This window comes from Malus domestica, chromosome 15 (genome assembly GCF_042453785.1).
Source record: "Malus domestica chromosome 15, GDT2T_hap1".
NCBI lineage: Eukaryota > Viridiplantae > Streptophyta > Magnoliopsida > Rosales > Rosaceae > Malus > Malus domestica.
Genome location: NC_091675.1, coordinates 15,805,586 through 15,831,525, shown reverse-complemented (window position 1 = coordinate 15,831,525; position 25,940 = coordinate 15,805,586). Strand labels below are relative to the sequence as shown.

Sequence of the window (25,940 nt, the reverse complement as noted above, 5' to 3'; positions counted from 1 at the left end):
CCTTTCTATAAAGGAAAGAACTTCGCTGCTGAAAAAATCAGTAGCAACCTTTGCTGATGATCAAGCACTGGATACGTGTTCAAGTTGAATTAAAAAATAAACAATCTGAACACGTGTCCAACTGTAATTGATCATCAATAAGGACTGCTGCTGATTTTTCAGCAGCCAAAGTCCCGTTCTTCTATAAATAGAAAAGAAGAATGCGGATAGATGAGGTAGAAGCCGTGGTGGGGGGATGGGGATAAGTCAGCAATGCCACCAATCTAGGGTTTTTCTGTGGGCTTCTATATAAAAAAAAAAAACCATTAAATTATAGAGGGGCTTTTTAGGTCCAACAGATTTGGCAATCCTGACCCAAAATAAATTTTTTTTCAGTTTTTTATTTTTTATTTTTATTTGTGATAAGGAGATTTACAAGTGACATGGATAAGATAAAGAAGAATGATAAACATGGTACTGGCAGAAGCAGAAGAAGCATGTGGTGGGAGATTGAGTGCCCATCAAAACACACATCCAATCAGCATGAGCTGTTACCTAGTCAACCTCCCTTGGTCCTTATCCTCATTCCCTTTCTTTACCAAACCCCAAAACTCTCCATAATTATTAACTTCATCAATAAAAAATCAGTGGTGATTTACCATGGTAAAAGAATATTAAATTTTTACATGATAACATAGATTTGAGATCTGTTGATAACTAATTTAATAAAATTTATCATTTGTCAACAAAACAAAATCACTAAAAAACCAACCAATCTTATAATTTAATTAGACTTTATCCCTTATTATCATTAAAAATTGCAATAAAGTTAGCTAAAACATTATACTTTGTTATTTCAGGTAACTTAGAGTCTTCCTTCTTTTCATTCAAATAATATATCATAAAAATATATTCGTACAATTCTTTATTATAATTAAGCTCACAAAAATACTTATTACGAAAAATTTGTACTTACTTTTTATCGTGTGAATTGTTACGTGACGAAAACAATAAGAATATTTTTCATATCACTCCAAAACAGGTAAGTATCGTCCTTACGCATGGTAGGAGAAATTTTAGAGAACAGAATTTTCAAGGTCAAAGTACAAGAGAAGGAAGCAAGAATTTTTTCCCATTTATGTGGAGAAACAAGGGTTTTCCCTAGTAAAAACTTGCGTCCAAGACAAATTAAAGTGTGACAATTGAAATCTTTGGACTCTACCCCCATTAAATTGAATGCAAATTAAACGTTTTTACTGTCAAACCTATAAAAAATATTCTCACTTTGTCTTGAAAAAAATTTAACCCTTTATCTTTTCTCTTTTTTTGTTTGAATTTTAAATTTTGACTCATCTCTTATGGAGTATCGAAGATAAACTCGAAATTAACAACGGGTAAATAGGGAATCTGTCATGACTTTAAGAGGCAAAAGTTGCCCTAAAGATGGTGACTCAGGTTTGGATTTCTACCAAGTTGGAGCTTATCCTTATTTCTTGTAGTATGGGAAAGCAAATAAATTTAGACCATAAGGATGCGATGACAAAATCTGGGATAAAGCCTTATGTAGAAAAATTAAAATTTAATTCGAAGATTCAGATCCTTGAAATTTGATCAAATGAATACAAACAAAGAATCCTCTAAAAATTATATTAATTATAACGGTTGAATCAAATTTAAAAGGTTCGGATCTCCGAATCCTTAGAATTTGGTGGGAGAGATCCGGAGGGGATCTCTTCCCATCCATCTCCTCATTAGTAAACGCAACACCACCAAGTATTTTATGGAAGGTTTTTGGCATATATATATATATATATTATATACACGTATACACACACATACACACATGCTTATATATATGCTCCCTTGAACAGAAGCCTGTTGGAAACTGTATTGTATTGACGTTCTGCAGAATCTTCAACGTTAAGATTGCAAGAAATGGGTCGTCGTGAAGGAGAAATGAGGGCTTCTGGGGGTCAAAATAGAGAAGAAAATCATACTCATCAAGTTAGAAAGGAATTTTGGGTTTTCAACGAAGAACACGAAGATATTTGTGATGACTCAAGATCTTTTGAATCTTCTTCCATGGAGAATTCTATGAGCTCAATGGAATCATCATCTTCATCCGACTTGGTGGAGGATGCTTCTTCATCTTCTTCTACATCGTCTTCGAACGGGCCGCTTTACGAACTATCTGACCTAATGATGCATCTTCCTATCAAGTAAGGAGCCCAGCAGATGGTTTTTCTGTTTACCCTGATGATTTTCCAGTTAGTACTATATATGTTTCCATATTATTATATGGTTTTTTTATTAGGGTTTCTTATATATATGCAGGAGAGGTTTATCAAAATGTTATGAAGGAAAGTCACAATCTTTCACGACCCTAGCAAGTGTGACGAGCTTAGAGGACCTTGCAAAAAGGGTAGCACCTTGTAGGAAGAGAATAAAGGCATGCAAGAGCTTTGGTGGTGGTTTTGATGGTCACAAATCACCGTATCTTTCTCCAAAAGCTAATATTTCAAAGAAAGCTTCAAGAGGAGGAGGATCCTTCTTGTATTCCCTTAGCAACAGAGGAAAATTATTGGATTAATTTATTAGTTAATTAAGCTTTATTTAATTTATCCATCTCTGTACAGAATTTTTTTTCTTCTAATTATGCGAAAACATATAAGAAATTTGGCATGGTTTTTTTGTATTCAAGAGTTAGGATTTGATCTTGTAACCGATAAAAAAAATGACTCGCATTTCGATTTGGGTTTTAAAGAAGTAATGCTTATGCTCTTTTTCTTTTCTTTTTTTTTTAAATCTTGCACTCCTTTATTTTTGTAGTTTTTAAATTGAACAAATCAAATAAAAATCAAACTACACAAAATAACAAGAGAAATTAAAATAAGAAAAATGGAAGCATGAAACTTAATGCAAAGGTTTAATTATGGGAGTCACATGATTCGTACCAAATCAATCATAGCCTTCGATTTTTATCTATTTTTATACGAAATTACAAATGATGACGTTTTGCTGTATTTTTCTGGTGAGATACGAAACCACAAGTCGTGTGTGAGAAGAAAATTCCAATTCAACACTTAGTCCTTTTTCTTTTCAAATTTTGAACTCTGAAATTTGGAAAGATAGAAATGTAATTTAAAGAAAATAACATTAACACTTTTCACCAAAAATGTTATCAACTGAAGATCTGATTACAATTTTACAGTGCAAACGGAAAACAAGCATTCAAATATCCCCGTTAACTAAAATGGTTACAACACTATTTTGGTCCATCATATCTTGTAAACCGGTTCGATACCGAGCAGATTAAAACATTTCCTCATCACAATGGCTGTTGCTTCACAGAGCAAGAGCCTGCTCGTTTCCTCGGGAGACCCGACAACCTGCAAAGTTTTAGAATGCAATGAAGATGAATAAGATTGTCAGGATTGTATTCAACAAAACATCATGTACATTCACCAAATTTCATTGTATATGCTTAGGCATGTACTGTTTTCCTAGCCTAGTGAGGCAAGCCAAATGAACAACGATTTGGTTACTTCATTATATTATTACGTAGTAGGCTCTCAGGTTTTGGTGCTAAATAATGATCCATCGTTGAGTTTAAAGTTGGCTTCAGTTCATCCCAGAAATGTGACATTATCAATACTCATCAGCGTAAAGCATGAGACAAACAAAGACGGGTGTACCTGGCAATTGGAGTAGAATTTTTTGGTGAAGACTTCTGATAAATTGTATAGGTATTCACACAAAACATTCGGCAATAGATTAGTGCAGGTCTCCTCCACGTTCTGAAAAGTGAAGAGGAAAAATACAACTCTGAATTCCACATGCATTACAGCAGTAATCAACGAAGACTCGAGCTAAGGACACGAGGAAGACAACAATCAGTTTAATTATTGCATGCACATACCTCTGAAAACTGTAGCAAATGAAGCCCCAATTCACGCTCACCGTCATGATCCAACACGATTTCCCCCGTCTGTTTCAAATAAAAAATAAAATCAGACCCCATCCACCAGTTTCCAGTGGCGCATAGGAATAAATAAGCACAGGTAACGATGTGGAAAAATGCAGCTGAACTTACTTGTTTCAATTCTTCTATGTTTTTGCCAGATTTCCTTATAATGGAACAGATCCGAGCATGAGCATAGAGTAAGTAAACAGCAGTGTTTCCCTGCTCAAGTAGTTTCCGAACCGTAGGACAGAAAGCATTAGTAACATAGTTTAATACATATAGGACTAGTAATTAGAACAAGTCAGGAACAATCTTAATGCAAAGCCTTCGCCAAATACTAGTTGACGCACCTTATCACTTAGCATTTGATCAAAATCAAACGTGTAATTGGTTAATCTATTGTTCTTCAGATCAGCATACCTGTCAAAACATTAAGAATATAAAAGAATTAAGTCCCATTCTAGGAACAATCTACGGGCTGGACTAAGTATGCAATTATTCATATACATTCTCTCTAATTGTTTTTGTAAATGGATACCATGGAGTTTTTAACCATTCCTAAGCTTCTTCAAGAAATACTACATTGATATATCCATTCACGTTCAGGATGCAGAAAATCTGGGGCAGTAGTCACAGTTTATACGTTATCGTAAAATTTACCTAGGCTATCCCACCCCATCCATTATGAAGATAATAATTACAACATAACCAGGAGAAACTTGGAAGAGTTTAGGCAGCTTACTTAACAGCACCGTAACCAACAGCCTCAGCAATTTGATTAAGCTCCTGCTCAGTCCAGCCTGAATTTTAAAACATAATTACCCACTTCAGAAGATTTAGAGGTTAGGAGATACGGAATACTAATCTATGATAAGATGATAAATACAATTCCCTTCAGGATATGTTCTACATCCCTTCAGAATATGTTTGAACATAGGTCATAGGATATCATACCACGTTCAACAAGAACCTTTTTGCTACGATCCTTGGCTTCATCAAGCAAATCAACCAATCGGACCACCTCACTAGAGCGAGTACGAAAGCGTTTTCCGTCTTCTCCAAGAACAAGACCAAAACCAACATGGGTAACCTTTGGTTTTAAGGCGCCATCAGTTGGGAGCCAACCTGCACGTTTAGCTGCCTGAAACAAAACATCAAATTATGTCCAACCATATAATTGCATCGTATTACTATTACCGTAAGCCTTAGAAGCGAGAACATGAACTTGAAACCACATAAGAGGATTTATGCTACGTGATAAATAATTACAACAATAACATAGACCAGAAAATGAACGAAACACCACAAATCAGGGTATGCAGAGACACGTCACAGTTTTAGCAACGTACCTCAAAAAACATATTAAAATGCTGCTGCTGGCCAACATCAGTAACATATATGATCCAATCCGCTTTCTCCTCATTAAGGCGATACCTATACAACACATTGCAGGTAGAAACGTCAGTAAGAAACTAAGAATGACAACTTACTCTCAAAGGGGCACAGTATGAAGATCACGAAGAACTATAGCAAAGAAACAAGGCTAAATGACTGGCCATAACGTAATAGCTTTGACTCATAAAATCCATGAAAATTATCAAAAAAAAAAAAAAAAAAAAAAAAAAAAAACCATACCAAAGAGCTGCTAAATCAGTTGAAGCATAGTTGAAACCACCATCGCTCTTGACAACAATAAGAGGGATGTTAAACCCTTCCAGAAAGATTACACGAGCACCCTGGCTTTCCTCAATTAAGCCTTTATCACTCAATTCTTTTAAAACCCCAGGAATATATGGGTTATAAAAACTCTCTCCCTGTCAAAAACGAAAAGTAAAAACGAACATATATGACTTTACTGCTTACTCTCAGCACCTAAAGATGCAAAATTATTTCCAACAAATATTCTATACTATATACAGTTATTACAAACAAAAATAATCCATGTTTTCAACCACATTTCAATATAAATGATTCCAATGTTTTCAATAATTCAGGGCACAAAAGTAAACATTATATCACAAGTAGATTGTATACAATAGCAGAAGCAATGCACACTTTATAATCAACGTTGCATCTGCAAATGCACAGCTAAGGGCAAACTTTAAAATGTTATTAAATATTATTCTCATCACAGCTATTGGCCAATCAAAATATAAACGAAATTCATCTTTAGTGTCTTGCAATAATAATGTTTCAATATGGCATCATCTTGTTGTAACTTGAAACCACGTAGTACTACAAGTACCAACCAACTTGCTGGACCAAACCAGGTTTTCCTGTAGTGCACAATCTAGGAGGAAAGCAATAGTACTTAATCTTCAAATGTCTCACTCATTAGAAAAGCTTACGTGCAAAAGATGAAGTGCTATTATAAAAGCTTCTGTATGCAAATTACAGACATGGCCGTCTCATATTTTTTACTTTGCATCTAATTTCAGTAAACTTGTTGTTTCTTATTCAAAGGGATACAAGAATATCAATAGCCTGCCATAAGAATATCCTGCAAAGTTAGAACATACCTTTTCCTCTAAATGAACTCCAAGGCGTTCATAGACCTTGTGAAATTCTTTACGGCTGATTTCGCAGATTTTCAGCCATGCATTTCTGTACTTGGGTTCTCCACCCTGCAAATTGAGTTGAACCACAACCAAGTTATGAAGAGAAACACAAAACACATTCTCCCATACTTTTGAATTTTTACTAACATCATGGATAGAGAGATCAACCTCGTGTTCTTTGTACATCTAAAAATGCATAACTCACCTGAAGGGAAACCACTGCCCGTTGTGCTCTCTCCTTAAAAGCAGGATCATCATCAAATCTCTGTTTTGATGCTTTATAGAATGCCTAACAAAACACCATTTGTTTAAAGTCACTAACAATCATTTTCACTTTATTTTCTGATTCATCATGCCAAAGGAAGTTTACCAAACAAGAATGCACATGATAAAATAATACAACATAAGCATTTAAATGATTAAAATGTAAGGAGAAAACTTTCACTCACCTGTAGATCACCAATAGCCGATTCATTAACATCTTCTATGCTTGGGAACTTTTCAAAAAGGAACTCAATCAACATACCGAACTGCAATAGACACAGAACTTACTTGAGCCACATCTTAGTGATGGAAAAAACGAGTGCTTCTCTACCAAGAATATTGAACAATGAGCTAGAAAGACATAATAATATCTACCTACTGGCTGTATTCCCAGCTTCAGAAGGTTGTGATTGTTACACTAATGAAGGGTATAAAAACACCTAGATGCGTGTATGTGAACATAACATGTGTATGTGAGCCTGGGTGTGTATATAGAAAAGGCAAGTGCCAAATGTTAGATGGTGGGGAAACTTGAAATGTCCAAGTTTAGCAAGTTTTTTCTCTTGGAATCTGAATTGGTTACATATGCTATCAAACTGCATTACCTAAAATGAATACATCACCTGTGTCCCCCAGTCACCAACATGATTTCGTCGAAGAACTTCTACATTTGAAAACTCGAGAATACGGGATAGCGTATCCCCAATAATAGTTGACCTTAGGTGACCCACATGCATTTCTTTAGCTATATTAGGCGAGGAAAAGTCAACCACAGCCCTTTTGATCGGTAGCTGTGGCGCCCATTTCTCGATACCATCAATAAGCATCTTTTGTATTCTCTGCACCAACAATTATTCACAGTTAAGTCCAATAAAGTAAGAACTTTGCCCACACCAAAACAATTGAATAAATAAGTTATTTAGTATAATTTACAGTCACAGAAAAGTTCAAACAATACCTTAGCCAACCATTTCTTTGACAAGACAACATTCACAAATCCAGGTCCTGCTACAGAACAAGATTCTATGACCTCCGAATCAGGAAGATTTTTCATGATTGCCTATAAAATGAAACCCCAGCCATTATTCAATGCTATCAACTCAAAGCCTAAATAGAAACCCTAACTATCTAAGTTCAATGTAGAGAAGTAAGGGAAAGGTGAACGTTAGTACCTGCCCAACAGATGGAGGGCCCCTGAACTCACTCCCCTTTCCTTTTATTTTAGACCATAGACCCATGGCATTGTTACTGCACCAAAGAAGGACTTACCCATCAAATAGAAGTAGGTATAAAGCATGACTTACAAATTGAAATATCTTTCAAGTGACAGAAACAAATAATATAGATTATTTACAGTTGAAAAATAAATCTAATGTTTACAATTTAGAATTAAAGATTACAATGTACCATTGATAATCGCCAAACTTCCCAGTTGAAGCAGCAATCACTGGCGCGACATCTTGCTCGTCAGGGACTATTCTCCTGAGCGACACTTCAAACAGTTTTGCCAACTGTTGCTTTGCATTTCCCACATTCTCTTCTTCCTGAGCCAAAAAACAGCCACAAATCAGATACAAGTATACAGCTAAATTGTCCCGAAAATTCGATTACTGCGCAAAACATGATAGCGGCACCACAAGCTACACATTGCAAGAATATTCTCACAGACAAACACACACACACAAAAATGCTAAAGCAAAATTGGTAAAAAGTAAATGTTATGAGTAAAAAGAATAACTTACAGTTGCCATTGTCGATACTGAGTGGGACTTTGCTGCAAAAATAAGCTCTCTAGATGCTACCTTCAATAAGTCTGTCTAGTTTCACAATGACCACATCAAATTACAACAAAAGCTATGAATTTCGAACTTCTCGTATCAAATTAATGAAAACCCAAAAAAACCAAAGAAAAATTGGGTTAATTAAAAACATTAAAAGCATAAATCTTGTGATAAGCACAAAACTGGGTTCAGCATTCATGAACTTATGAAAGAGTAGAATAAACAAAAAGCATCAATCTTTTCATATACCTATATATATATATATATTTATACACACAGAGACATATATTGTCAGTGCCCGCATACATAGAGAGAGAGAGAGAGAGAGAGAGAGAGAGAGAGAGAAGAGGTCTCACCGGTGGCGGGGAGGGAAGGAGAGGGGTGGAGACAAGAGAGCCGACAGAGGGAAGGAGAAATCGGCGCAATCAAGTTTAAGTGGGTACCTAACATATTACTCCTTTTTTTTTTTTTCCCCTCGAATATTTTCTGTGTTACTGTTTATATATTCGTCTTTTTTGTTGCCGAATTTTTACAAGTTGGGAGAAAAAGTCGCTTTGCTTGGCCAATGTGACGCTGCCAAGTCAGTAAACAGTGGATTGTGGTCCAACACGTTGAATGGGCTTTGGCAAGTAAAGCTGCTTGGACTTAAATTTAAAATGTGGACTTTGAAATTGGACTTGGAGTTACACTGCAATCCTAGAAAAGCCCAAGTTCAGATGTATTTTTGTTTATGCTTGTAGCCCAAGTACAATTTCTGTTTTTTTTAATCAACTTAAGCACTGTTAGATCATCACAAGCATTTCCACCCATGTTTGGGAGAACAAGTTAGATGTACTTTTGGGGGTAAACTGTCGGTTTACCCCCTGAACTTTCAGCTCACTTTCGATTTCCCCCCTGAACTTTTCTATTGGAAAATTAAGGACTCAAACTAATTTTTTTAGCCAATTTGCCCCCTACCGTTAGTTTTTCATATATTCCATCCATATTTCCGTTAAGTGAGACCATGTGCATAACATGTGAGGATAGTTAAGTCATTTCAATTTAAAAATGATTAAAAACTGAAAATAAATAATAATAATTTTCCCTCTATTTTTTCCCGCTAATTCCTATCCTCAATTTTAATTTTCCCTCTCATTCCTCCTATGCATGAGAAATAACATATGGTGTTATTGTCTTCATAAGTAGCTAAGTTAATCTTTTTTTTGAAGCATGTACTACCATTTTTATTTTCTCTAACAAATTAATAATTTGACAAATGCTTATGGTGTTATTGTCTCCAAAGCAGTGCATTAATATAAGAAACATGTCCATAAAAAAGACTAGGGTTTCTTATATTAATGCACTGTTTTGGAGACAATAGCACCATTATCATTTGTCAAATTATTAATTTGTTAGAGAAAATAAAAATGGTAGACAATAACACCATATGTCATTTCTCATGCATAGGAATGAGAGGGAAAAATAAAATCGAGGATAGGAATTAGCGGGAAAAAATAGAGGGAAAGTTTTGCTTTTTTTATTATTTTTAGTTTTTTAATCATTTTTAAGAGTGAAATAACTTAACTACCCTCACATGTTGTGCACATGGTCTCACTTAACGGAAATATGGATGGAATATATGAAAAACTAACGGTAGGGGGCAAATTGGCTAAAAAATTTAGTTTGAGTCCTTAATTTTCCAATGGAAAAGTTCAGGGGGGAAATCGAAAGTGAGGTGAAAGTTCAGGGGGTAAACCGACAGTTTACTCGTACTTTTGGGGGTAAATTTATTATTGCTTCTTCTAAGAAGCATTTCAAGAGCACTTTAATTTTTACGAATTTACATCTAATAGAAGCGCTTTTACTAAAAGTGCTTACAAACAATTTTTTTTTAAAGAAGCAGTTTCAAACGAAGCATAAATACAACATTTAGTTGTCCTTATCTGATTGTCTCTAACCAATCAAAAACCTCCACGCACCTCAATTTTGGATCACATAACAAACTCATATATCGTCTTTTGAACATTGTAATGTCATACATCAACTTTTGAATTCGTTGCATTGTCATACCTCTTCCTCCTTATATGTCAATTTATCTATTAACTGCTACCGTGATAGGTGCGGGACCCACTCTCTCTCCAAACTCTTCCCTTCTCCTGTGTTGCAGCTCGTCTAACTCTTGATCGTTTGCTTTTTCAACATTACAAATTTGGTTGTGGTTGGAGAGCCTCTGCCTCCAGTTATAACCAGCATTGCTGACTGCGATCTGACTCTTTCTCCAAACTCTCCCCTCCTCCTCTGTATTGCAACTCGTCTAACTCTTGATCATTTGCTCTTTCAACATTAAAAATTTGGTTGTGGTTGGGGAGCCTCTGCCTCCGGTTGTAACCAGCATCGTTGACTAGGAGCTGATCGAAAAATTTGTCGAAGACCACAAAGGCAGCCAAGAGAAACAGATGGTGCACTCATACACGTATATGGTGGGCTAGCCCCACTAACTTCGTATAGGTATGAGTGCAGGCATACATGAATGAGCTTAATTAATGATTACGTAGTGCATAGTAGAATTATCGAAGTTTGATAATGGCTTCAGTTTTCTGGTCAACGGTTGAAAAGATCTTGCTCAGTTTCTTTGGAAATTTGGTTTGTCTATAGAATAGAGGTAGAGTGCATGGGACATGCAGGGCTTTTGTGCAACCAAAAATGGAATGCTTCCTTCCTCCTCGAACAACTCCCTAATATATATATCTGAACTCTCATTCAAACTTTTATATGGTAATTAATCCAAATTTTTCTTCTTCTCCTCCTAACACATGATATTCATATTGTTGAGTTTTGGTTTCAATATTTGTTGTATATTTCATTATGAAGATTACAAGAGAGTGAAGACAACTCTTATAGAGAGCAAAAAGAAAGCTACAATAGATTGTAGGATAACTACACAAACACAATCCCTAAAATCTGCCCTAACAAGTGGAAAAGCAAAAACCAAATTACAAGTAAAGAAACTTTTACAAGCAACTAAGAAATGTTGATGTAAGGTGAATGACAAGCGAAAGTAATTGGTGAATGACAAGCTATGGAGAAATGTTGATGTATGGTGAATGACAAGCTATGGAAAATGACTGGTGAATGACAAGCTATGGAAAATGACTGGTGAATGACAAGTTATAGTGAGGATGACAACTTATACATACAACCCATCCACACAAACCGGTTTCAATACACTTCCTCAAGCTGGATCAAGGGGATTGATTGATCCAAGCTTGCACAACAAACACTGAAACTGAGTAGAGTCTAGTGCTTTTGTGAATAAATCAACAAGTTAATCATGGCTGCGTGTGAACACGGTGTCTATCACCTTGGATTGAACTTGAGCACGAATATAATGGCAGTCAACTTCAATATGTTTGGTCTTTTCATGGAATACTGGATTGTAGGCAATGTGCATGGCAGCTTGGTTATCACAATACAAGGACATAGGTGCCATGCTTGTGAATCCGAGCTCGGAAAGATGACTTTTCAACCATATGAGTTCACAGGCTGTTGCTGCCTTAGCCCTATACTCAGCTTCGGCACTAGATCGAGCAATAACAGTTTGTTTCTTGCTCTTCCAAGTGACAAGGTTCCCTCCAACAAATGTGCAAAAACCTGTTGTGGATTTTCGATCAAGGGTATTTTCAGCCCAGTCAGCATCTGTGTAGGCCAATATGTGATTTGAGCCATTGTTCTTCATAATTATCCTTCTTCCTACTGAGCCATTAAGATATCGAAGTATTCTCTTGACGGTTTCCCAGTGAACTAGAGTAGGAAAGTGCATGAACTGACTGGCTAGGCTAACTGAATATGAGATATCAGGCCTAGTAATGGTGAGATAAATAAGTTTCACAACCATTCGCTGATAAACACTAGGGTCCGAGAGAGGTTCACCTTTTTCATGCCACTGAAGTTTGCTAGCTAAGGGTGTCCGAGCTGGTTTACATTCCATCATGTTAGCTTCATCTAGAAGATCGAGAACATACTTTCTTTGATTCAAGAATAATCCCTTTGAAGAGGTATTTCAAGGGCCACCTCAATTCCAAGAAAGTATTTCAAGGGCCCCAAGTCTTTAATGGCAAATTTTTGGTGAAGTGACTGCTTAAGCGTCTTGATTTCACTTATATTGTCACCTGTAATAATTAGGTCGTCAACATATATAAGCACAACCAATTTGCCAGCAATACTACTTCGAACAAACAAAGAAGAATCAGCATGACTCATTTTGAACCCTGCAGCTTCAAAAGACTGAACTAAGCTTCGAATACCAAGCTTGAGGGGACTGTTTGAGACCATATATGGCTTTGTGAAGTCTGCAGACCTTGTTGGGTTCATTTTCTTTTGGATGACCAGGAGGCAACTTCATGTACACTTCTTCTTCAAGATCCCCATGAAGAAATGCGTTCTTCACATCCATTTGGAATAAGGGCCATGCATTATTGACTGCCACATACAACAATACCCTCACTGTGTTCATTTTGGCAATAGGAGCAAAGGTATCCTTATAGTCAATGCCATAGGTTTGAGTAAAGCCTTGAGCTACTAACCGTGCTTTGTGTCTTTCAATGCTTCCATTGGAGTTGAATTTGGTCTTATATATCCACCAACTTCCCACGACCTTCTTGCCATTTGGAAGATCCACCACACTCCATGTCTGGTTGTCATTCAGAGTTTGAAGCTCTTTAGTCATAGCATCTTGCCACTCAGGCATGCATATGGCTTCATGAAAATTCCTTGGTTCGAAAGTGTGGGACAATTTGTTAAGGAAAGAAGTATGAGAAGATGAGAATCTATGATAAGAAATGGCTGCAAAGATAGGATACATTGCAGTGTAAGTAACATACTCTTGTAACCTCACTGATGGATGTCTATCTCGTATAGGATTTCTTCTTGGTGCACTTATAGCTTGCTGATTTGGTTGAGCTTCTGATGGTCCAAAGGAGCTTGGCACTGCATCAATTACACTCTCAGTGAGTTGAGAATTATCAGTGCTGATATGAGCAGGAGTGACTTCATGAATTTCAGTGAATAGGTCCATAAGATCTTCCATATTAGCATTAGTCCCCAACCCTTTGTGGAAATAAGGTGAATATTCATCAAATCGCACATATCTAGAGACTGCCAGCTTCCCCGTGTTAGGGTTGTATACTTTGTAACCCTTTTGAGAACTGGCGTATCCCATAAACACATATTTGGCAGCTCGAGGGTCGAGTTTGTCCCGATGGAGAGCTTGAATGTGCACATAACAAGTACAACCAAAGGTCATGAGGTGAGACAAGTTTATAAACCTGCCCTTCATGACTTCAAAAGGAGATTTAGTATTCAACACCCGAGTTGGCAGTCTATTAATGATGTACATGGCAGTGAGTAGGGCTTGAGACCAAAATTTCTTAGGAACATTCATTTGGATCATAAATGATCGAGTCTTCTCCAATAAGTCTCGATTCTTTCTCTCTGCCACACCATTTTGTTGTGGTGTACCAACACAACTAGTTTGATACAAAATGTCATGATTGCTCAAGTAATTACTCATGTTATTGGAAGTGTACTCGGTACCATTATTTGATCTTAACATATATAACTTAGATGAAAATTGATTGGTGATTAGGTTGTGAAAGTAACATCAAACAAATCACTTTTAAGTTTTAAAAGATACAACCAGGTTACTCTAGAATAGTCATCAAAAAATGTAACATAATATCTATACCCATCAAAGGATTCTACACAAGAAGGACCCCAAATATCAGAGTGAACAAGCTCAAAAAGTTTACTAGTTCTAGAATTAGAGGAAACAAAAGGAAGTCTAGTGGCTTTTAACATTTGACAAGTTTCACACTCTAGTGTGTTTTTACAAAAAAAGGGAAACAACTTGGTCATCACATGTTCTGAGGGATGGGCAAGGCATTGATGCCAGAGTTGGTGTTCCTGAACTTGACTTAAGTTGACACTGAGTTTTTTGACAAAATTTGACTCCTTTGAGAGATAATAGAGTCCATTCAAGAAGAACCCTTCACCAATCTTCTTCTGAGTAACTCGGTCCTGAAACACAACATTGTGAGGGGAAAATATGGCAAGACAGTCTAAGGTTTTTGTGATTTTTCCTATTGACAAGAGCTGAAAATGAAAAGAAGGTACATAGAGAGCAGTGAAATCAGTATGCTCACTTAGCAATCTAATCTTTCCTTTCCCTAGAATAGGTTCCCCTTTCCCATTTGCAACAAATACATGAATTGGATCAATAGTTCTTTGAAAATCGTGGAGACTAAAGGGTTTATTAGTTATATGATCAGTGGCACCAGAGTTAATAATCCAAAAATCATGTGTAACATTTGCATTAAGAGCAGTGGAAATGGCACTGATAATACCTGGAATATTACCTTTCGATGTGTTCTCCGAGTCAGCCAAGAATCTAGCAAATTTCCTTAGCATTGCAGTAGGGTTTTCAGGTGTCATTTCATCATGATCAATGCTTCCTTACTTCTTTTGAAGAAAAATAGCAAACTCGTTGATCAAGGACACATGATTTGTTGAGAAATTGGCCATCCCATCAGTTGAGGAACAAGCTGAATGAAATGCTTTTGGAGTGACTCCACCCTTCCCATCTTTTATCATCCTGCATTCCCTATCAAACTTAGGCTTTAACTCCGGATGAAGAATCCAACATTTTTCTCTCAAATGTCCCTTCATGTTGCAATAAGAACATTTCTAGTCTGCTTTCTTGCCAAGCACCCTATCACCAGTTGCTTTGTGATTTGTTGTGAAAACCCTAGCTTCAGAGTTGGATTTGGGCTCAACGTTCATCACCCTTCATCGAGTTTCCTCTCTCTGGACTGCATGACACATACTGGTAAAAGAGGATAGCTCTTGAGTCATTAACAAGTGACTACGCAGGTCTTCATACTCCGCTCCCAAGCTTGCTAAAAGTTGAAACACCTTGTCTTTATCAGCCCTCTTCAGTAGCACAGCGGAATCAGTCGTGTGTGGACGATACATATCGAGTTCATTCCACATGGATTTCATACTTCCAAGGTGTTGAACAAATGAGTGATCACCTTGCTTTAACTAGCCACACTCTTCTTCAATTGAAAGATGCGAACGAGTTGTTTTGGCTGCCATACATGTCTTTGACAGACTCTCATAGGAGAAGGGAAGACTCTGAGTAGCTGAAAAGCTTAGACAGTTTTGGCTCCATGGAGTTAAGTAACCAGGACATGACCAGCTGATCAGTAGCATGTCATGCATCGTAAGTTGGTGAAGTGGATTCTGGGGGCTCAGAGCTTCCATTGATAAACCCTAGCTTCGATCTTCCTCCTAGAGCAAGTGACACAACTCTTGACCAAGGAAGGTAGTTGAACTCGTTCAGTAGCACTGAGCAAAGTCGTTGATTTGGATTGTTCTCAACCCTTTGGGTTAAGTTTGGGGAGGAGGATGAGGCACTGTCGGCACTAGACACATTTTCTTCTGCCATCTCTATCGATGATGAGCAAATGAAGAAATAAAGAAAAATGAACAGAGTTAGGACCCTATGGTTCCTGCTCTGATACCATGTTGAGTTTTGGTTTCAATATTTGTTGTATATTTTATTATAAAGATTACAAGAGAGTGAAGACAACTCTTATAGAGAGCCAAAAGAAAGCTACAATAGATTGTAGGATAACTACACAAACACAATCCCTAAAATTTGCCCTAACAAGTGGAAAAGCAAAAACCAAATTACAAGTAAAGAAGCTTTTACAAGCAACTGAGAAATATTGATGTAAGGTGAATGACAAGCTATGGAAAGTGATTGGTGAATGACAAGTTATGGAGAAAGGTTGATGTAAGGTGAATGACAAACTATGAAAAGTGACTGGTGAATGACAAGCTATAGTGAAGATGACAACTCATACATACAACCCATCCATACAAACCGGTTTCAATACATATATCACATTACATTGACAATTTGACACACACACACACAGTCTCTCTCTCAATTGCTCTATCTCTCCCTCTCTTATTGTTCTCTCTATTGTTCTCTCGTCCTCTCTATGTCGACATCCGAAATTCAAGTTGTCGATCCAACTTTGGATCCCCTTTTCAATTTTGTTGATCAAGGGGCTGCTACATCAATTAACTTAATGAAAGAGATGAAGAACAATGTAAGCTGTAGCTAGTGTTTTTTAAGTCCTTTGTATCTTCACTTGAATTACTTATTTTCCGTGGTTTGATTTTCTAAATACTGAATACTTTTGTGTGTTTTGGGCAGGTGCTTATCAATGATAAGTTTAGCAGTAATGTGCTAAAAAAGGTGCTAGTATATTATTTTGTTATTTTCCTTTTACTTTTTCTAGGGTTTAGGGCTAATAACAAGCCAACTAAAATCCCTTAAGCTCAACTAAAAGCATTTTAATTTAAGGAAAAATTAGTATTCAGTTTCTAGTTTCTAGTTTCTATCGTTTTTTTACTGAGACCTTATTAGTTTTTAAATTTTGATCAAAGTCCCTAGCATTAATATTTTAATGAACTACATGTTAATTACATAGTTTTTTAAAATAAAAATTAGTAATTGATTTAGTTTTTTTGTACTCACATCCTTATTAAACTCCTAATTAATTTTCAACTCAAAACATTTCCAAAAAATAAAAATTAAATTAAAATAAGTTTGTAGCTATTAATTTTTTTATAAAAAATTAGAAATTTTTTAATCTTATATGTACCCATTCATAGAACTTTTTAATTTTTTCTAACATCATGGATAGAGAGATCAACCTCGTGTTCTTTGTACATCTAAAAATGCATAACTCACCTGAAGGGAAACCACTGCCCGTTGTGCTCTCTCCTTAAAAGCAGGATCATCATCAAATCTCTATTTTGATGCTTTATAGAATGCCTAACAAAACACCATTCGTTTAAAGTCACTAACAATCATTTTCACTTTATTTTCTGATTCATAATGCCAAAGTTTACCAAACAAGAATGCACATGATAAAATAATACAACATAAGCATTCAAATGACTAAAATGTAAGGAGAAAACTTTCCCTCACCTGTAGATCACCAATAGCCGATTCATTAACATCTTCTATGCTTGGGAACTTTTCAAAAAGGAACTCAATCAACATACCGAACTGCAATAGACACAGAACTTACTTGAGCCACATCTTAGTGCTTGGAAAAATGAGTGCATCTCTACCAAGCACATTGAACGATGAGCTAGAAAGACATAATAATATCTACCTACTGGCTGTATTCCCAGCTTCAGAAGGTTGTGATAGTTACACTAATGAAGGGTATAAAAACACCTAGATGCGTGTATGTGAACATAACATGTGTCTGTGTGCCTGGGTGCGTATATAGAAAAGGCAAGTGCCAAATGTTAGATGGTGGGGAAACTTGAAATGTCCAAGTTTAGCAATTTTTTTCTCTTGGAATCTGAATTAGTTACATATGCTATCATACTGCATTACCTAAAATGAATACATCACCTGTGTCCCCCAGTCACCAACATGATTTCGTCGAAGAACTTCTACATTTGAAAACTCGAGAATACGGGCTAGCGTATCCCCAATAATAGTTGACCTTAGGTGACCCACATGCATTTCTTTAGCTATATTAGGCGAGGAAAAGTCAACCGCAGCCTTTTTGATTGGTAGCTGTGGCGCCCATTTCTCGATACCATCAATAAGCATCTTTTGTATTCTCTGCACCAACAATTATTCACAGTTAAGTCCAATAAAGTAAGAACTTTGCCCACACCAAAACAATTGAATAAATAAGTTATTTAGTATAATTTACAGTTGAAAAATAAATCTAATGTTTACAATTTAGAATTAAAGACTATAATGTACCATTTATAATTGCCAAACTTACCTAAGAGTGTTTAGTCTAATGGTCAGGCCCTTGGTTTGTTACCAAGAGGTCTGGGATTCGACACCTCTCAAGGTACTCACCTAGCAATTGCTAGAGTTTCTTACCTACCAAATGTTGTGGGGTCAGACGGGTGGCCTAGTGAGTAGTCGGGTCAAAGACCCGGAGACACTAGATTCAAAAAAAAAAAAAAAAAAAAAATAATCGCCAAACTTCCCAGTTGAAGCAGCAATCACTGGCGCGACATCTTGCTCGTCGGGGACTATTCTCCTGAGCGATACTTCAAACAGTTTTGCCAACTGTTGCTTTGCATTTCCCACATTCTCTTCTTCCTGAGCCAAAAAACAGCCACAACTCAGATACAAGCTACACATTGCAAGAATATTCTCACAGACAAACACACAAACAAAATGCTAAAGAAAAATTGGTAAAAAGTAAATGTTATGAGTAAAAAGAATAACTTACAGTTGCCATTGTCGATACTGAGTGGGACTTTGCTGCAAAAATAAGCTTTCTAGATGCTACCTTCAATAAGTCTGTCTAGTTTCACAATGACCACATCAAATTACAACAAAAGCTATGAATTTCGAACTTCTCAAATCAAATTAATGAAAACCCAAAAAAACCAAAGAAAAATTGGGTTAATTAAAAACATTAAAAGCATAAATCTTGTGATAAGCACAAAACTGGGTTCAGTATTCATGAACTTATGAAAGAGTAGAATAAACAAAAAGCATCAATCTTTACATAACCTATATATATATATATATATATATATTTATTTATTTATTTATACACACAGAGACATATATTGTCAGTGCCCGCATACATAGAAACAAGAGTGAGAGAGAGAGAGAGAGCGAGAGAGAGAGAGAAGAGGTCTCACCGGTGGTGGGGAGGGAAGGAGAGGGGTAGAGACAAGAGAGTCGACAGAGGGAAGGAGAAATCGGCGCAATCAGGTTTAAGTGAGTACCTAACATATTACTCCTTTTTCTTCTTTTTCTTTTTGTTTTCCCTCGATTATTTTCTGTGTTACTGTTTATATATTCGTCTTTTTTGTGGCCGAATTTTTACAAGTTGGGAGAAAAAGTCCCTTTGCTTGGCCAATGGGACGCTGCCAAGTCAGTAAACAGTAGATTATGGTCCCACACGTTGAATGGGCTTTGGCAAGTAAAGCTGCTTGGACTGAAATTTAGAGTGTGGACTTTGAAATTGGACTTGGGGTACACTGCAATCCTAGAAAAAGTTCAGATGTATTTTTGTTTATGCTTGTAGCCCAAGTACAATTTTTGGTTTTTTTAATCAACTTAAGGACTTTTAGATCATCACAAGCATTTTCACCCATGTTTGGGAGAACAAGTTAGATGTACTTTTGGGGGTAAACTTATTATTTCTTCTTCTAAGAAGCATTTCAAGAGCACTTTAATTTTTACGAATTTACGTCTAATAGAAGTGCTTTTATTGAAAGTGCTTACAAACAATATTTTTTTTAAAGAAGCAGTTTCAAACGAAGCGTAAATACAACATTTAATTGTCCTTATCTGATTGTCTCTAACCAATCAAAAACCTCCACGCACCCACAAATAATAAATAAAAGGGTAAATTATATTTTATCACTTCAATTTTGGGTCACATAACAAACTCATATATCATTTTTTGAACATTGTAATGTCATATATCAACTTTTAAATTCGTTGCATTGTCATACCTCCTCCTCCTTATATGTCAATTTATCTATTAATTGCTAACGTGTCAGATGCGGGACTCACCCTCTCTCCAAACTCTTCCCTTCTCCTGTGTTGCTGCTCGTCTAACTCTTGATCGTTTGCTTTTTCAACATTACAAATTTGGTTGTGGTTGGAGAGCCTCTGCCTCCAGTTATAACCAGCACAGCCGACTGCGATCTGACTATTTCTCCAAACTCTCCCCTCCTCCTCTATATTGCAACTTGTCTAACTCTTGATCGTTTGCTCTTTCAACATTAAAAATTTGGTTGTGGTTGGGGAGCCTCTGCCTCCGATTGTCACCAGCACCGTTGACTAGGATCTGATCGAAAAATTTGTCGAAGACCACAAAGGCAGCCAAGAGAACTAGATGGTGCACTCATACACGTATATGGTGGGCTAGCCCCACTAACTTCGTATAGGTATGAGTGCAGGCATGCATGAATGAGCTTAATTAATGATTACATAGTGCATAGTAGAATTATCGAAGTTTGATAATGGCTTCAGTTTTCTGGTCAACGGTTGAAAAGATCTTGCTCACTTGCTTTGGAAATTTGGTAGTGCATGGGACATGCAGGGCTTTTGTGCAACCAAAAATGGAATGCTTCCTTCCTCCTCGAACAACTCCCTAATATATATATCTGAACTCTCATTCAAACTTTTATATGGTAATTAATCCAAATTTTTCTTCTTCTCCTCCTAACACATGATATTCATATATCACATTACATTGACACACACACACTCTCTCTCTCTCTCTCTCTCAATTGCTCTCTCTCTCCCTCTCTTATTGTTCTCTCTATTGTTCTCTCGTCCTCTCTATGTCGACATCCGAAATTCAAGTTGTCGATCCAACTTAGGATCCCCTTTTCAATTTTGTTGATCAAGTAGCTGCTACATCAATTAACTTAATGAAAGAGATGAAGAACAATGTAAGCTGTAGCTAGTGTTTTTTATGGCCTTTGTATATATCTTCACTTGAATTACTTATTTTCCGTGGTTTGATTTTCTAAATACTGAATACTTTTATGTGTTTTGGGCAGGTGCTTATCAATGATAAGTTTAGCAGTAATGTGCTAAAAAAGGAATTCCTTGACCTTGCCAAGGATTTCATTGCCACCTCAAAGTTTTCAATAGCTAAGGTTGCAGAGGAGACTCATACCTTATATGAATCGGACCTTGCATCAGCAAAGCACCACACAAAGGTGCTATTAAAAGCATCCAATAATTTAGGTGCCGAGGCAATGGTGCAATACTCTAGCAGGCTAAAGGGTTTTATCAGAATGGGTAACATGGATGGTGCCCATGAAGCTTTGAAAATTTTAATCGAACAATATGATCTTCTAAAGGTATCCCTGCTCCGAAATTTTGCGGTGATAAGTTAATTTGACACATTTCAATTGCTAACAAATATGTTATGCTTTTAATTATTTCATTTTTGTTGTGAATATACGTGATTCTAACTTACCATTTCTATGCAGCTGGAAAAGGAGGACCTAAATTTCAGCAGCGAGCAGCACATATGCATGGACGCATACAAAAATTGTATTCAAAGTCAAATAGGACTCCGATGGACGAAGAATCAATTGGTTGCTAATGCTATTGAGAGAGAGAGGCAAGGTAGGCAACCTCACTGGAGCAGCAAGCAGAAGCTGAAGCACAAGAAGCACAAGCTGCATCACAAGCAGAAGCAGAGGCTAAAATGGTTAGAAAAGCCAAAGAAAACAATGACTCAACAAGCTGAAGCTGCTGCCGCAGCACAACATCCGACGTGTCGTTCATTTGAGGCTGAAAGGGTCCGTAAGGTGGCCACTGCTGACGGCCCATCTGCAGATCCAAGGAGAAAGTCATTTAGGGGAGTCACATCTACTGCACTCTTTTGATCGACTGTTTTGCTCACCAATAATATTATGTGAATTTCTTGCAAAGTCTGAAAAGTGATTCCTTGTGTGTTGTCCATGTTGTCATCTGGTGCTTGTTGATTACTAGAAAAAAAAAAAAATTGCTTGAGGACCAACATGGATGGAATCCAGTTACTTGGTTCTCTTCTCATAAGTTGAATTATATGACCTTAAGTTGATATTGTAATTTTAAAAATGGTGAACGAGTTTGTTAGATGACTCAAAATTAAAATGGTAAAATGTAATATATAAATAAATCTTGGTTATTTATTTTTTTTGGGTAAATAATTAAGGTTTTTTTTCTTGACATAAGAAAGAAAATAATTTATTAGAGATGAAAGCCTCAGCAGCACAAGGACAAGTGTATATCTTTTAGCCTCTTTCAGTGTCTGCGAATTCAATGATTTTGAAATTTGTTTTGTGAGAATCATATACTTTTTAGTTTTTACCTCTAGTACTTTTTTCATCCCTTTGCTTAGATTAGCTTTAGGGTGCATGGGATGTGTAGAACCAAAATAGAATGGTGCTCCTCAAACTTCTCCCTGATCAAGTGTTGGGAAAGTGATTCCATGCGCGATTGTGAGTTGTGTATGCAGTGCTTTCTGCTTACCATGAAAGAAACCGATTTCACTTACGGAGATAAAGCTTAATTATTGTATGAAAGTTTGAGTTCAGAGATAAATTTTAGTCTCACCAATAATAATAAATTAATATAAGTAGCGTAGAGAGAATGTTGGTTGCATGTAAGAGAAACAAGTATTGGGTCAAATAAAGTTTTCCTAATGGAAAATTGAATAACAAGTACTATACGTGCATGTTTGTGTTGGTTTTCCCGTCAATATTCTGGCTGTTTAAAATAAGGAGATGTTATTTCGCACACGCTATAGTCTATGAAGATTCAACGATGTTGAAATTGGTCAATGAAATGATTTTACCTTTGGTGCAAGTTTTTTACCCTTTACTTAGATTAGAGGTAGAGTACATGGGACATGCATTGCAGGGGTTGCAACCAAAAATGGAATGTTTCCTTCCTCCTCAAGGATGTGATGACAAAATCTGGGATAAAGCCTTATATTTAATTAAAATTAATACAAAAATATAACTAGAACAGTCAGTGTTATCCATCTCCTCATTAATAAACGCAACACCGCCAAGTCTTTTATGGAAGATTTTTGGCATATATATATACACGCACACACACACTCACAGAGATGCTTATATATATATGCTCCCTTGAACAGAAACCTATTGGAAAATTGTACTGTATCGTTCTGCAGAATCTTCAACGTTAAGATTGCAAGAAATGGGTCGTCGTGAAGGAGAAATGAGGGCATCAGGATCAAAATAGAGAAGAAAATCATGCTCATCAAGTTAGAAAGGAATTTTGGGTTTTCAACGAAGAACACGAAGAAGATATTTGTGATGACTCAAGATCTTTTGAACCTTCTTCCATGGAGAATTCTATGAGCTCAATGGAATCATCATCTTCATCTGACTTGGTGGAGGATGCTTCTTCAAATTCTTCTACATCATCGTACGTCGTCGAACGGGCCGCTTTACGAACTATCTGACCTAATGATGCATCTTCCTATCAAGTAAGGAGCCGAGCAGATGGTTTTTCTGTTTACGCTGATGATTTTCCATTTAGTACTATATAAATTTCCATATTATTATATGGTTTGTTTATTAGGGTTTCTTACATTTATGCAGGAGAGGTTTATCAAAATGTTATGAAGGAAAGTCATAATCCTTCACAACCCTAGCAAGTGTGACGCCTTGCAAAAAGGGTGGCACCTTATAGGAAGAGAATGAAGGCATGCAAGAGCTTTGGTGGCGGTTTTGATGGTCACAAATCACCATATCTTTCTCCAAAAGCTATTATTTCTAAGAAAGCTTCAAGAGGTCTTTTCTTGTATTCCATTAGTAACAGAGGAAAATTGTTGGATTAATTTATTAGTTAATTTCTTCCTCCAGTAAACCAACATTGCCATTCAGATAACTTTACATATAGTCGATGGCAAACCCCAAAATTGAGTAGCGAGGGCGTGAAATAGAGGATGAATAGAGAGGTGAAAAGGATCGGCTAGACGAAGAGCATGCAAATCGCTATGTTGACTGGGTTGCTGTGGTAAGCTCTGTACGTAGAAAGCAAAGTGCTTTTTGAGATCAAAAGGTCCGGTCTTCCCCATTTGAGATTTTTCTGAGAAAATTAGGACCTTCTGTTCCGAATTTTGTCGGGAATTTTTTTGTGGTTGAAGGGGGATGGCGATTTCTTTGGCCGGAGGAAATTGGGTTTTGGGATTTCAGGGATTTTGAGTAAGTCGGGGTAGCGAAATTTGGAACCAAGACGGCAAATTGAGGAGGAAGGGTGAATCCCAAAAGTACACTTCCTTAATGAAGTTCTTAAATTAAATATTTAATTAAAAAAATCCAACATAACAAAATAAATTACCACTAGTTGGCAATTTTTTTCTTTAAATTTTTAAAATAAAAAAGTAGAAAATATTTAAAACAAAATTAAAGAGCAAAGTAAACACGTTAAATTAAAGAGAAAATTGCCGCATGCGTGGCAAGAAACTAGGATGATATTAAAGCAAAGTCGAAATTAACGACTACTTGACAAATTTACTTTCGAAATTTTCCAAAAACATGCACGATAAAGTTTAGTCGAATATGATGAAAATACAAATTAAATTAACAACCAACATTGTATGTAATATACTGAAACACAAACAAATCGCCGTCGCGTGTTATTTCAGGAGTTTCTTGATTAGTAATTTGAGATTGATCACCAGCTTTTTGGCGGTATGTTATATATTCAAGTCCTTCACTTGTAATATCTTGCAAATTGCCACCAATAAAAGTCTCTGCTCCAGATAAGTAAGTCGTCAACAGTGCAACTGCAGCCTACACCATAACCACAACAATGCATGCAAGATCATGAGTTCAATTAACGTCATCGTAACTATGTACCAAAAGCGAACAAGACACTGTATTGAAATTAATTCTTTATACTAATATGTATTAAAAAAATAATTAATCAATACGCTGCCTGATTAAAATAAAAAGAGAATAATTAATTACCTGCTTTGGACTGGATACGACAACACAAATTACCGAAGTTCCCCGCCTATAACGGCCTCATGGATTGCTTCCTTATCAAATTTTCAGGATGCTTTAAACCAGCTGTATAGATTACATCTTTGCGTTTGACCCTGCATATATATTAATCAAGTACAATTTGTAAATAAAACCATTTCATTGAGGAAACTACTTAAAGGTTCATGCATGAGCTTAATTAATCAGTACAAGAAAAATAATTTCACTTAACCGAAGTGGTAGATCCCTTTACACCATGGTTTACAACACTGTCGATGAAAACTTGCGGGACAGTCGGAAAAAATGTTTTCCGGATATCTGAAGTGGTAGGCACATAATTTTTCTGGTGTAGCGCCACTATAGAGTAACATCGTTTAGGAGTTAAAGCGTGAACAAGAATTTCTTCCATCGTTACCTGTAGTAATTATTTATACTTGATAATATTAGTCTTCTTGTTAACAAATCAAAGAAGTATAAAGAAAAACTGATTGCAAATCATATTTCACCGACACAAAATTAGGAAAGTAAATCTAGTAAATAAATCAACTCACTAATTAACTCTTGATTCCAATTTCCAACATTTTTAAGTTGTGACATATACCACACGTAAATGTAAAACGTGCATACAGGTACAGTATGTTGATTATTAGATAGAAAAATAATGACTAAGTAGTGCATGGTTGATTAATCGAAGGAATGAAGATTAGCACTAATTAATTAAATAGAAAACATATATACCCTCACGGCTGAAGATATTGTTTAACACCTAGCCAACTTTTTACCCTCAAGAATAGCTTCCACTGATTC

At 36.3% G+C, this 25,940-nt stretch overlaps 1 protein-coding gene and 3 long non-coding RNA genes across 5 annotated transcripts; 1 reads left to right on the top strand and 3 right to left on the bottom strand.

Moving 5' to 3' along the window:
• The first annotated feature begins 1,508 nt into the window (after positions 1-1,508).
• On the top strand, positions 1,509-2,762 carry LOC103415837 (uncharacterized). Its single transcript, XR_011576317.1, has 2 exons — positions 1,509-2,198; positions 2,314-2,762. It is a non-coding gene; the product is annotated as an uncharacterized lncRNA (long non-coding RNA).
• Positions 2,763-3,114: 352 nt separating this feature from the next.
• Positions 3,115-9,034, bottom strand: LOC103415853 (arginine--tRNA ligase, chloroplastic/mitochondrial-like). 2 transcript variants are annotated; one of them, XM_070814103.1, is made up of 18 exons: positions 8,903-9,034; positions 8,508-8,582; positions 8,173-8,309; positions 7,938-8,013; positions 7,724-7,825; positions 7,389-7,604; positions 6,951-7,031; positions 6,707-6,790; positions 6,463-6,567; positions 5,579-5,757; positions 5,293-5,377; positions 4,898-5,084; positions 4,686-4,743; positions 4,294-4,363; positions 4,073-4,162; positions 3,899-3,967; positions 3,675-3,776; positions 3,115-3,368 (listed from the first exon to the last, which is right to left on the bottom strand). In XM_070814103.1, the coding sequence occupies exons 2-18, from the start codon at positions 8,514-8,516 to the stop codon at positions 3,258-3,260; spliced, it is 1,761 nt and encodes a 586-aa protein (XP_070670204.1). In that variant the 5' UTR covers positions 8,517-8,582; positions 8,903-9,034; the 3' UTR covers positions 3,115-3,257. The 2 variants fall into 2 exon arrangements, with proteins under 2 accessions (XP_070670204.1, XP_070670203.1); XM_070814102.1 differs by having other exon boundaries at positions 8,508-8,578; positions 8,903-9,032.
• Positions 9,035-17,345: 8,311 nt separating this feature from the next.
• LOC139192273 (uncharacterized) lies at positions 17,346-18,181 on the bottom strand. The gene is made up of 3 exons (XR_011576316.1): positions 18,028-18,181; positions 17,590-17,670; positions 17,346-17,433 (listed from the first exon to the last, which is right to left on the bottom strand). It is a non-coding gene; the product is annotated as an uncharacterized lncRNA (long non-coding RNA).
• Positions 18,182-18,609: 428 nt separating this feature from the next.
• On the bottom strand, positions 18,610-19,434 carry LOC139192272 (uncharacterized). Its single transcript, XR_011576315.1, has 3 exons — positions 19,296-19,434; positions 18,875-18,945; positions 18,610-18,741 (listed from the first exon to the last, which is right to left on the bottom strand). It is a non-coding gene; the product is annotated as an uncharacterized lncRNA (long non-coding RNA).
• Positions 19,435-25,940: the final 6,506 nt, after the last annotated feature.